This window comes from Oncorhynchus keta, chromosome 34, assembly GCF_023373465.1.
Source record: "Oncorhynchus keta strain PuntledgeMale-10-30-2019 chromosome 34, Oket_V2, whole genome shotgun sequence".
NCBI classification, from domain to species: domain Eukaryota; kingdom Metazoa; phylum Chordata; class Actinopteri; order Salmoniformes; family Salmonidae; genus Oncorhynchus; species Oncorhynchus keta.
Window position 1 is genome coordinate 33,980,471 of NC_068454.1, and position 13,481 is coordinate 33,993,951.

Here is a 13,481-nt window from a genome sequence, read left to right on the forward strand (position 1 = left end):
TGTTTTAACCAATTGATCTTGAAAGTATTATTTAAAGTAGTAAAATCCAGAAAATTCAGTCCACCATTCTCATAAGTGTTCATTACAACAGTTTTCCTAATGTAATGGGTACGGTTTCTCCAAAGAAAGTTGAAAAGCATCTGGTCTATCTCCTTGCTTATTTTACGGTCAAGATATAAAGATAGAGCACCATATGTTAGTCTAGAGATACCTTCAGCCTTGGTTAGTAGGACTCTCTCTACCTTTTAAAGATAAGTCCCTCTGTAGCCATTGATTTAGTTTCTTCTGGGTTCAAGCCATTTATGTTGCTCGTAGGGTTCCGTCGTTTACCCACGTAAGCGCGCATGTGCACAACGAAAGGTGAAGCAGATAGACGGCATTCGAGCTAAAGTTAGGTCAAGGATAAACACCGATAAGACCTATTGATCTTTTCAACGTATTTTATTGATTCATGTTTGCAAGAAGGGGATATTCTTCAACGAATTTAATTAAGGTAAATATATTACATTTATTGTCAGAGCCTAAACTACTATAAATCGGCCAGCGTAGAGCTAGCTAGTACGTTAGCTGTGTGGTCTTGCCCCTCAGTAAATTTGTTTTTACTTTCGATATTCAGAGTTTGCTCGTCAATAGCTCTCAGACGGAGTAATGGGATGATGATAGGATATATTGAGAATCAGATGATGTTAGAGTGCACTTTCCTTAACAGAAAAGGAGGCATTATGCTGATTTCTGTCGCTCAGGTGTTTTAGGGACAGTCGTAAAAGTGCAATATTGGGGATTGAATGTAAACAAAATATACGTTTTTACATTCCCTTTCAGGAGGGTTAGCCCTATATGCAGATTACACACTACATATGGCCTCATTTGAATTACTTAGCTCTAACTACTAAGAGTGCTATATTTGACCCATTAAAAAAAATGTATTTAAGCTTTATTTAACTAGGTAAGTCAGTTATGAACAAATTCTTATTTGCAATGACGGCCTATCGGGGAACACTGGGTTAACTGCGTTGTTCAGGGGCAGAAGGACAGATTTTTACCTTGTCAGCTCTAACCACTAGGCTACCTGCCGTCTCTATGTAAACTGAAAATAAATGAACTGCAGTTTGGCGAGCAGGGGTGTATTCATTAGTTGGATTCTGTTGCAAAACATTTGGTCTGTTGGGAAACATAGCTGGAAGAAGGTGGAAGGAACCATGTGGACTTCACTCCACTTTAGAGCATGGAAGAATTGATCATTTATAGTTGTGAAGCTTGTGCCAAACACTTCAGATTGGAATGGTCAGGAAACCATACCGTACTTACTGTCTTTGCCATAACATTAAAATGAACCACAAATTCCATTTAAGAACCCAACTTATTTTACGTCATGTTGCAAGAGCATTTGGAGTAAACTGTTTCTGTTGCAAAACATTTTGCAACAGAATCTGACCAATGAATACACCACAGTTCTCACTTTTTAGTTAGCTAACATTAGCTGTCTAGCTAGCTAACATTCCCTACAGTCCTGCTGTACCCTGTTAATGTGTAATGTTGTGGCAGCTATGTCGTCTGAAGTAGTTGTCAATGAGCACTACGTGACGGTACTACGGGCTAAGGTAGATACAGGATATTCTGAATTGTGATTCAAATGATTTGTAGCCAGCTAGTTAGCCTGTTGACAGTCAACTGCTGTTAGTTTTGAGATATTTAGCTTGATGATGATCAGTTTATGCACCCACTTTCAGTGTTTTGTGTCTAATGAGATTTATGCAGTTGGTTAATTTATTACTTTGTCTTTTGCAGTTTTGCAAGTGAATAACAGAAGAGGGAGAGGCCCAACAGGATGGCCAGTGTAAGTCTATTTGACATAGACTTCGAGATTTGATCAGAATGCTTGTGTCGTGTGTGTGTCCTGATGGGGATGTTCCTTCTCTGTTCCTCAGGTGCTCTGTAGCAGAGCCAGGCTGGTGACTTACCTGCCAGGGCTTCATGTACTGGTCCGACGAATTGCTGGAACCAACCAGAGAACATTCTCTGGTGCTGGATCATCTGGCTCTGATGAGCCTCGTGTAGCCATCACACCCCCTGACCTTGGTAAGTGCAGACCTCTAATCACAATGATGAAACTGAAGTTGCCTGAATGTGAACGTCATATATCAACTGTCTGTTATTCAGAAGGTGCGTGAATCAATTGGCTCAATAATTGGATCAACTTCTTGTTAAATTATGTCTCATTGTCAGGACCCAGGACAGTTTGGCCAGATGATAGTATGGGTCCGTTCGGGCCTCAGGACCAGCGCTTCCAACTGCCAGGTAACTCAGGCTTTGACTGCCACCTGGAAGGCACAGCAGAACAGAAGATTAATGGCCCAGTCCACCGGACAGTCCCCGACTTGCTGACTGCTCCCTCCAGCGGCGAGAGGCATGAGTTCATTCTTGCCCAATTTGTCGGCGAGTTCCAAGTACGCGTGGTTGGTTTCACAATTGACATACATTTCTTCTGGTGATAATGTTTTTGGTTTTCTGAGCAACGTTCCATGATTGTTTGTCTTAGGGGAAAGAGGCTGATCCCCCGGAACAGATGGTCAACAGAGCAGAACAGTACTTTGATAACTCCAATGTAGAGTGTGCGATACAGTCTTGCCCTGAGCTGCTGAAGAAAGGTATATATATGATTGTTTTCCTTTCACCAAACAGATATAGCCCTATGTGAGCAGTCTTACTTTCTGTAAAAATGCACAACATACAGTGCATTCAGAAAGTATTCAGACCCATTCCCCACATGTTATCCTCATTCTAAAATGTATTAAATGCATGTTTTTCCTCCTCAATCTACACACAATACCCCATAATGACAAAGCAAAAACAGTTTTTAGAAATTATTGAAAATGGATTAAAACGAATAAAAACAGAAATACCTTATTTACATAAGTATTCAGACCCTTTGCTATGAGACTCGAAATTGTGCTCAGGTGCATTCTGTTTCCATTGATCATTCTTGAGATGTTTCTTGAGAGTCCACCTGTGGTAAATTCATTTGATTGAACATTTTTTGGAAAGGCACACACCTGACTATATAAGATCCCACAGTTGACAGAGCATGTCAGAGCAAAAACGAGCCATGAGGTCAAAGGAATTGTCCGTAGAGCTCCGAGATAGTATTTTATTAAGGCACAGATCTGTGGAAGGGTACCAAAAAATGTCAGCAGCGTTGAAGGTCCCCAAGAACAGTGGCCTCCGTCATCCTTAAATTGAAGAAATTTGGAACCACCAAGACTCTTCCTAGAGCTGGCATCCTGGCCAAACTGAGCAATCGGGAGAGAAGGGCCTTAGTCAGGGAGGTGACCAAGAACCCGATGGTCATTTTGACAGTTTCCAGAAGGACAACCATCTCTGCAGCACTCCACCAATCAGGCCTTTATGGTAGAGTGGCCAGACCTCAATTAAAGGCACATTCCAGCCCGCTTGGAGTTTGCCAAAAGGCACCTAAAGGACTCTGACCATGAAAACAAGATTGTCTAGTCTAATGAAGCCAAGATTGAACTCTTTGGCCTGAATGCCAAACGCCATGTCTGGAAGAAACCTGGCAATGGTGGTGGCAGCATCATACTGTGGGGATGTTTTTCAGCGGCAGGGACTGGGAGACTAGTCAGGATCGAGTACAGAGAGATCCTTGATGAAAACCTGCTCCAGAGCGCTCAGGAATTCAGACTGGGGCGAAGGTTCACCTTCCAACAGGACAACAACCCTAAGCACACAGCCAAGACAATGCAGGAGTGGCTCCGGGACAAGTCTCCAAATGCCCTTGAGTGGCCCAGCCAGAGCCCGAACTTGAACCCGATCAAACATCTCTGGAGAGACCTGAAAATACTTGTGCGGAGACGTTATCCATCTAACAGAGCTTGAGAGGATCTGCAGCGACGATTTTGAGAAACTCCGAAAATACAGCTGTGCAAGATGTGGAAAAAGTCAAGGTGTCTGAATACTTTCCAAATACACTGTAAAAGCAGACACTCTGATCATGCTACACACAATATCTGGCACATTGTTATACTTTCAAACTTGTTGATATACTTTGTCTATGTGTTTACTATGTCCGCATCTTAAATGGGGAATGGATAGGGAAAAAGAGGTGAAAGCATTTACTTACCTCTTCATGTGTTTGTGAGATTGATGTTGAGATTCTACATGTATCCAGTAGAGGGGGCTCAAACACTAAAGGAATGTACATCATGTATGAGCATAATAACTCTTGGTGTGATGGTCATGTGTAAATAGTTTTTGACCATGCATATTCTCCCCATGTGTTTGCAGATTTTGAGTCAATGTTCCCTGAGGCCCCTAACAACGGCATGACGGTTGTCACGGTGACCCAGAAAACTCAGAACGACATGACAGCGTGGTGTGTGGAGGTGGACAAAGAGAGGGAGTTGATGCTAGACAAAGTGAGTTGGTGTCACAACACCGTGGGTAGTTTTACCCATAGCATATGAACAACATGAACTGTCTGTCAGAACCACTGATGAAAATTCTGACCCTTTTTTTTCTTCTTTTTTGTTAACTGTCTGAAGTTGTAAGGAGTTATGAGTTGCTGGTGTATGGCACATGTATATTTTAACCCAGTCTGTTTTCCTCTGAGAACTACATTTAAGGAATTGAAAGGATTCAACTGTACATAGTCTTTCAGACTCAATGCCTCTAAGTATTAGCAAGTACCTATTTTGTTTATGATAATGGGGTTGTGCATGACATATTCCCAATCCCAGCATTACAATAGAAGACTTCTGTTAGTAGTCTTGAGTGTGTGGGTGAGGGCATTGCGTGTTAGAGCAGGGCTTGTTTGTGACATTGTGCGTTATTCACTGTCTGGTTAACATGCCCTTGGTTGAGAATCGCTCTAATTGTACCGCTGACCCCCTTGACTGCACTCATTTACTACACCCTGACACGCACCCTCCTCTCCCATCCCAGCAATAGGCTAGATCTCTGCAACAGCATTTGTTGCGTGTTGCCATCTTTGATGGTGACATGATTACCAATAACAATGTGTTTGAACAGATGGTCTCTTTTGTATCTGAAAAAATATATATACATATAGCCAGCAGGAACCTCCACATGTTTGCAGTTAACAACACAATCAGAATGTTGGTCACTATTACACATGTTTGTATCAGTACACAATTGGAATGCTTGAATGGAAAATAAAAATCGAATCAATTGTCGAAGGTAAATTTGTTGTTGCGTTGTTCTGTTGCAGTTTGTTGCCGGTGCCAAGGAAATCTGTTATGCCCTGAGGACAGAAGGCTTCTGGGCTGACTTCATAGACCCATCCTCAGGCCTGGCAGTAAGAATGGACTAAAATGGCTGCTTAAGGATTAGTACTATGCTACAGGAATAGTTATTTCTGTAATATTTTATGAACAGTACATACAGTTGTGAGACAGGGATGGCAGTTGTGGTCTTTTTGACGATTTTAAATGGATTTATATTTGTTCAACTTAAATCTTATCAAAACAAGCAGTATTTGGATCTTTTCCAATGTGTTTGTTTCCTCCAGTTCTTTGGGTCGTACACCAACAACACACTGTTTGAGACCGACGAGAGGTACCGTAACCTGGGCTTCAGCATCGAGGACTTGGGCTGCTGCAAAGTCATCCGCCATGCATTGTGGGGGACGCATGTTTTCGTGGGGACAGTTTTCACCAGCGCACCTCCCCATAGCCTTATCATGAAGAAGCTGCAAGGGAACTAAACCTGAATGATGGGAGAGTGTCTGGTATGTGGTTGCTATTAAACTTTGACGTGTCAAGGCTCTTTACACAGCCCTTAACTACTATTTGCTTTTTCTTTATACTTCACATTTGTATAGAAACCTTCAAAATAGTATGGTACGCCGATATTGTGAAATACCCACAACCATGATCCCTGACAGTTTTACCATGATAATATATTTATTTTCAGCATCTCTATCTGTTCCTTTAGTGTATTGTGGTTGGCCTGATTTTAAAAGGGTCTCTCTTGCAAAATAGATTTTATCTCAATGAGATTTAGCTGTATAAATAAAAGTTAAATTGAATGTAAAATAGAAGGTGGATGAAAAATCCACTCGCGTTGTCTTTGGGTATTTTTTTCTTTTCATGATGTGGTAAGTGACACTGCTTCTTCAAAGTCCAATATCTTGGACTTGACTGCTGACATATAAAATATATTGTGACTGTATTAACAATGGACAAAAAATATATATAGTTTGAGTGGATTTCCCCATTAAGGGTGGATTGACTCTGCCCAGATGAGATTTTCATAGTAGAATCAATCCTGCAGCTTGATAAGAAAAACATGGGGACCTGCTGCTGCTCTTGACTTGGGTTGAGAAACCCCCATTTTTATCAATAGGTAAGAATTTAGCTTTTCTGATGTCATGAGGTTAATCTCAAAAGCTCTTATTTGATCCGCGTTGCCTTCAGAATAGAGACCTCATGTCTTGTTCACAGGTCCTGAGATCCAGTTAACCCTTGAATCCTTGAATATTGTACTTGTGACTGTAATCAATGCACTTGTCTAGAAGAGAGGGGCAGCACTTGTCTCTGTCACATTACAATATTAACTGTTTTTAAAAGGGTCTGTGATTCTTGTGGCGGCTTTTGTCCTGAGGTCCACACATTAAATGCAATAAAACACATCACCTTGTCAGTGGTCAGTTCTTTCTGGGAGAAGGGAAGCAGGGATTGTTGAAGAGACCTTCATTTAAATGGATAAATCGGTGTTGAGGGGAGATATGAAATAAACATGTAAAAAAATAAATAAAAAAGTTTACATTTGAAATTATTTGACCTAATGACCCACATCTCTCCTTGACTGTAGCAGGCACATGTTTGAACTTGATAAGCTAAAATGAGCATGTCTCAGTTCAGGCTATTGTATAGGGAGTCACCAGTGGTAGAAGTGAATGTCTCTGGGGTACTGTTTAACATGTATTGTATTATCCTCTACTGTGCCAGGTAAAGCACTGCAGATGGGTACGCTGTCACAGTAACTCAAATGAATTGTAGTTGTACCTTCTGGAAATGATGCTGATAGATTCTCTATCCTCATTCTTGGAGTACAAATGTTGTGCCAGAAAACCAAACCCTACCAAACAGGCTGTTCCACAAAATGCACTCGATCATCTTTTTAGGGATATTTACAAACACTTAACATGGGCGTGACCAAGTAAGTAGGCCTAAGATGAGTGAACATGACCTAGTTCAACTGAATTCTCACACTTCCTCGACGATGAGGTCACACAGGGTTTAGAGTTCACCAGCTTCTCTTTACACTGAGCATGTAGATGCATGGAGGAGACCATTCATTCCTGCTCCACTTAGCCCTACTGCTGTACCTTTCCATGCAGTGATATAGTGCCTATTTATTCAGTTTGTCCTATAGAGACCGTGTCTTGGTGAAAAGTATGGTACCTATCAGATAAAGACCCATAACAGAAGCTCTAACATGTCTAATCATTTAAATATTTCCCACTCACTTTCCTCAGCAGTACTTTTAGATAAATGGTGGTAAAAAAAGTTGTAAATCTGTTACACAGTAAGCTATTCTCTATGATGAGCTGGCAAGCAAGATCATATGATAAGATTATCTCAACATCAACTCAGTAACTGGGAAGCACATATTTAGTGCAGTTTACAATGTCCTTAGAGAGGAATTACATAGGACCAGTGTACTAATAGTGCCAAGGCATGCAAGAGTGGTTGAGATTGAATAAGAGTGCACTGCTCCAACCAGTGGTCTCTGTGGTGTTTATCACAGCAGGCTACAAACTCTGTTGGCCAACACCCAGTGTTCTTATAAGACCGACAAGGTCAAGGGTTGCGGTGCTGTGACCTGGACATAATGTACTTGTCACGTGGGTTAACACCATAGACTAGATTTCCTGTTGTTCTATAGTAAGTTAAAGATTAGCTTTTTTTAAGGAACTGGGCGTTTATAACAAAATCGCTATGTTTTATTTAACTCTTATTGTCTCCCAGATACAGTACTTAGTGATTTCACAGAGTGTTTGTTGTCTGGAAAGCTCAGGGGTGAATGTTCATAGAGTTTGCGTGTGTTGTAAAATGAGTTCAAACAGATGTTAATGTAAACAGGCTCTGTGAACACAATGTACCGCCATGAAACAGCTAGGGGAATATTAGTGTCTAACTAATAATGTAAGCAGAAGAAAGACTCAAGACTAAACATTTAGAAAAGGCTGAGAAAATGTGTGCAATGTAGGTTTATAAATCACTTTAAAGTCCCATATTTCCCAGGCAGTTTAATCTAACCAAATCAAACCATTCACTCCAAAGACAAGCACCATATGCATTGCATTACCACAAAGGTCAGGGAATAGTCACAATGTCTACTGAACTCAGATACTTAGAAACCCCAGTATAGTGTGTTGTGTGACCTAACCAGGGTAGATGTGATTGTGTGTTTGAGATATGGTTCCAGAACAAGGGGCTTTACTAATCAGGCTATCCAGGCTAGACATCGTGGCAGGGGGGCTGCCTCAGCATCAAACAACTGTGCGTGTGACCGTCACGAGTGGAGAGAGACCAGACAACAGCCTGGAAGCATTGAGTCTGTCTGGAATCTGGTTCCATGTTGGAGGTATCATTTGAGCCTCTTTACATGTTTGGGATCTTGGGTCATGCCTCAGTGACCACTGATTGACATGGCTCTCTATTGGCTCTAATTGGATCTGAATGAACAAGATGTTTTTCTGTGTTACATTTACATGGTCGCTACAGACAATTGTTGAAACTTCTGCAACAAAGAACCCTTTTGTTATATTTTTCTCCTTTGAGAAAAGGGATGTCTATCCCAAATTATTGCATCTTCTTCTGTGGATACAGATGATTTGTTTGTATATGAAATAGAAAAATATTGGAATGATATTATTGATATTTCTTGGGACCCCTGCACCCGGCTAATGCTTAAAATGTGGTAAACCAATTGGCTTAGAAACACACAGTCAACTTATTGTCTCTGTAACAGGTGTTACATTCTGGGTTTTCAAAGCCACGCCTGGGTGTGGACCCCAGACTCCACACAATTGTGAAAAGGATTACAGAAGAACATCCTAAAAACTGCAGAAATGTTCTGGAACTGCTTCCAGTACTAATTCCAGAATTATGGAAGTAACCATCACCTTATGGGCCGAGTTCTTGGGTTGGTTTATCTCAAATCAGCCAGTGAGGGGTTAACTGTTGAAGCAGGGCCCTATGCTGCTGACAGATAAGGCTGTATACAACAATTAGGTAACATCCCAGGCAGGCTGCAAGACAAAGATGTGGAGATGGCAGGCCAGCGTCAGACAGCAAACAAGTTAATCTAGTTGTACAATTCACATCACTCAACTCATAAAAAGTCTGTTGCTTTTGGAAGGTCTCAAACCAACGCCTCAGAGGTTTTTCTCTCGCATTCTCATCCCTATGTAGGCCTACCCACTGAGGTTTGTGTCTGTCAGTCTAACAGATAAGTCTAGGTTCAAATACATGTATTTTCCACCTTCTGCTTTCAGCTCCAATGCTAGCCAAGGTTTTGCATGTGTCAACCTTTCTTTTCTCTCCCTTTTTTGTCGTTTTGAGGACTGCTGCTATTGTCTTGAAGGAATATTGCTGATAAAGTCTTTGAGGTATAGTGAGTCAGTCATTATGTTTTTACATTACCTTTCCCCACCACTGAGACTCACTCACAGTAACCATGGGGTCAGTGTAAATATTCTACATGTGGATGAGAACGTTTTGAAAGTTTTGGTCTCAGTTTCCTGTCTGAAGAATGGAGGTTGAGTTGTGAGTGATGAGGGGGTGTTATTATCATTTCCTAAAGTTTGACTCCCTCCTTAGAATGACATTATTAAGTAAATATGAATTGCAGACAGGACCAACCGACCGACCTACCTACCTACTAGTCTTGTTGTCGACAGGAGCAATTCAGATCAGCTCATACCACCGACAGACAGGGAAAAGCTGTCTGTCGGTGGTATGAGCTGATCTGAATTGCTCCTGTCGACAACAAGACTGATCTGAAACTGTTTATATGTGGGGGTTTAAGCACATGCAGGCAGAATGTATCACAATAATTAATATTGTAAGGGGGAAATTAGCAGCATTAATATTTAATTAAGGTTGATATCTAGGTCAGACTGGTTACTTGTTAGTTTGCATAAAGAATGAATAATTAACATCAAACCTGACTCCAAAAGAAATGGTCCTTTCTTCAAGGAATGTCATTCATTCAATTCCGACATTCAATTGAAATGATCACAGAAATCTTTAGCTTATTTAGGAGACACCATTAATCAACTCTATCACACAAACTAAAATTCAACACATGGGCTCTGTACACACAGATTGTACAACTGATCTACAACGTATTGGCGCAATGGTTGTGATACAAAATATTTTTTCTTCAAAATAATTACACAAACATTGTGGAAATAACATAGGCTGTGTAACCATTTTTGTGTGGACAAACTCTCGGTTGTATCAAAAACATATCAGTTGTATCCAGAGATTGACACTGGTTCAAGGAACAGAACCGAAAACCGGAAAGTAACGCAATTTTTAGAGAAACAGAAACAGAACCAGGAACGAGCATGGGAACCAGTTAATAACATTATTTTTACATTCCAGGCATTTTTTTTGTCCCACAAAAAAATGCAACAAAGCGCCTATGCAAAGTCCTCACTCAGAAGCGTATCCCAGTGCCTGCCAGCCTGCCTGCTGAAAGTCTTCCAGTGTGTATGTATGCTACCTGCTCCTTCCCCTCTGAAGTATAGTTTACTGTAGCCTACTGACATTATGATTCCGAAATAAAATATGGGACAAAGATGTTTGATTAGAAATGAATGGATTACATGTTTTTATGCTATTTAAGGATACTATAGTTATCATGTTTCATATTGGATTTGTTAACTACAATGAGACATGTTTTATTTAAATTCTGGTGCCGCTGTGCACACACAAGCTTGTTAGCGAGCTAGATAGCTAACTCTGGTCTATAACGTTAAGCCAACTCTCTGAAGTTCAAAGACATTCAAAAGGACTTTTCACACGGCATTGTTCTTAGCCCCAGGCTATCTTATCCCTAGTTTAAGACTGGCCTTGGTCTAGTTTATCCTGTGTTCACACAAGCATTTGTTAACCCTGGGCTAAAGTGCGGTGTGAACGCGCCTAAAATTCCTTCGTAGAAGTTGCTCCTCTGTAGGTATAATTATGTGTGGGCCTAATTCAGATAATGCATGTCATAACAACAATATTCCCAGTGCTGCAAGCCAATACTCCTCCTACACCCTCTCTACCTCTCTCCCCACCCGCAAAATTGTGACAAACAGGCGCCAAAGACCAGCTGCAAAAACATACAGCATGCAGTCAGTCGTAAGACATCAGAGCTTGCTAAATGTATTGTTTACTGAGTCAGGGTGAGTGCTCAGCCAGGTCAGGAGGATGTACCTGATTGCAGGGAGTGGGAAAGCTGTGTCACAAAGTCTGTCCACTTAAAACAACAATGGAGAACAAAACTATCCATAACTCATCATTTCCTATTTTATTAACTGTCTTTACTCGACTGCATTCATTCAAATTGTCCTGAATCCATTTGAAAAGCTATGTCGGTACCTCATCTGCATTATACTAATGTACAATAGCAGATTTTCATTCACATCCCCAGAACCAGTAATCCTGTTCCAGGTTTCAAACCCAAACCCCACGACATGCCCATGCTACGCCACGCCCACAGGCGTTCATTTCTTCTCTGCAATGAGTCTGGATCTGAGTACCTCCTCAACCCTTCACCGAATGCAAACACATTCGGCGCCGTCTGATTGGTCCAGAAACCGATGGGTTGGGCCAGAGCCAGAACACACGTGGGTAAAGCTACAGTTTGAAAATGTGTCAATGGCTATGATACTCTGATTGGTTAGAGACGATCCAATCGACCATTGTTTTGTGCAACACCCCCCGTGTCCGTCGTCACCACAAACGACTTCAATGATGGCAGTCTCAGACTAAAGTATGTAGCGAACGATAGAGCAGCGGAAGAATTTAGTGTGAGTCATCAGGCTACCTAACCCTAGCTTCATGTCCACATCCCAACTCTATCCTAACCCTAGCTTCATGTCCACATCCCAACTCTATCCTAACCCTAGCTTCATGTCCACATCCCAACTCTATCCTAACCCTAGCTTCATGTCCACATCCCAACTCTATCCTAACCCTAGCTTCATGTCCACATCCCAACTCTATCCTAACCCTAGCTTCATGTCCACATCCCAACTCTATCCTAACCCTAGCTTCATGTCCACATCTAACCCTAACTTCATGTCCACATCGCAACTCTATCCTAACCCTAGCTTCATGTCCACATCCCAACTCTATCCTAACCCTAGCTTCATGTCCACATCCCAACTCTATCCTAACCCTAGCTTCATGTCCACATCCCAACTCTATCCTAACCCTAGCTTCATGTCCACATCGCAACTCTATCCTAACCCTAGCCTCAACCCTAACCCCAGACCAAATTCCAGATAGAGACCTACTAGTGGTCCCAGTCAGACAAAGTGTAGCCAGTGAGAGAAACCTGCTACTATCCTCAATCAGCCACATTGTAGCCAGAGCAATCCCAGAGCTGACCAAGGCCAGGACTGGTGCTCTGTCTTTTCATTCACATCACCACAACCACTTAATCATGTTAGTCCTACACGCCTGGATTTTTATGAAGACACAGATTAGCACAGGGATTTGTAATGAACATGACTTTGTCTTGGGCAGACAAAAGCAAACAACTTACACAATATACAGAAAGGGTGCTTCTGGGAAAGCTGCGGTGCGGGAGTCGTGGGTCTAGACTAGAGTGCTTTGCTCCATGGAACATAGTTGGATCAGTAGAGCAAAGGTGTGTGTTGCCAAATGGGAGGATAGGCATTAAAAGTACATCTATTTTTGTGATTCCCTTCCATGCCAACCAGTCTTCTCTTTTTCTTTTCTGAGAATCAGGTGTTGAAAGTTAGCTCTGTCCTTTCCCTTTACTGTAAAGGGGCCGGGGAAGCCCATCCATCTTTCAGGCTAGCTCTTCGACAACTTGTCATGACTCAGAATCCCCATAACGCGTCTAAAACAGTTACACCTCCTGGATCACCTCCAAACCAGAAACAACTTCCATAAATATGTTGGGGTTTTGCACAACATGCTTCCTTATTGTCAGTGTCTTCCTCTGGAGAAGAGCTCACACTTAAATCAATATCCACTGATTGTTTCTGCGGTTACGCCCAGCAACATCTATTGCTGTCCTCTTTTACCCTGTTCCCACGGTTATGTCTCTGTTTATAGAAGTTCTTATCTTCAAAACGGTCAATCTTTTGACATCTTATACCTTACACTGGTGGCCTACACTACACTAATGCTTCCTATATGGTAAGTAGTATTTACAGGGACAAATCAGGGTGGTATATCTTTAGGGCCTGG

The 13,481-nt window shown here is 41.6% G+C and overlaps 1 protein-coding gene across 1 annotated transcript; it reads left to right on the plus strand.

Moving 5' to 3' along the window:
- The first annotated feature begins 323 nt into the window (after window positions 1-323).
- LOC118366986 (cobalamin trafficking protein CblD) lies at window positions 324-6,664 on the plus strand. The gene is made up of 8 exons (XM_035749886.1): window positions 324-493; window positions 1,789-1,837; window positions 1,929-2,079; window positions 2,227-2,447; window positions 2,540-2,648; window positions 4,300-4,430; window positions 5,243-5,329; window positions 5,543-6,664. The coding sequence occupies exons 2-8, from the start codon at window positions 1,829-1,831 to the stop codon at window positions 5,735-5,737; spliced, it is 903 nt and encodes a 300-aa protein (XP_035605779.1). The 5' UTR covers window positions 324-493; window positions 1,789-1,828; the 3' UTR covers window positions 5,738-6,664.
- The last annotated feature ends 6,817 nt before the right edge of the window (window positions 6,665-13,481 follow it).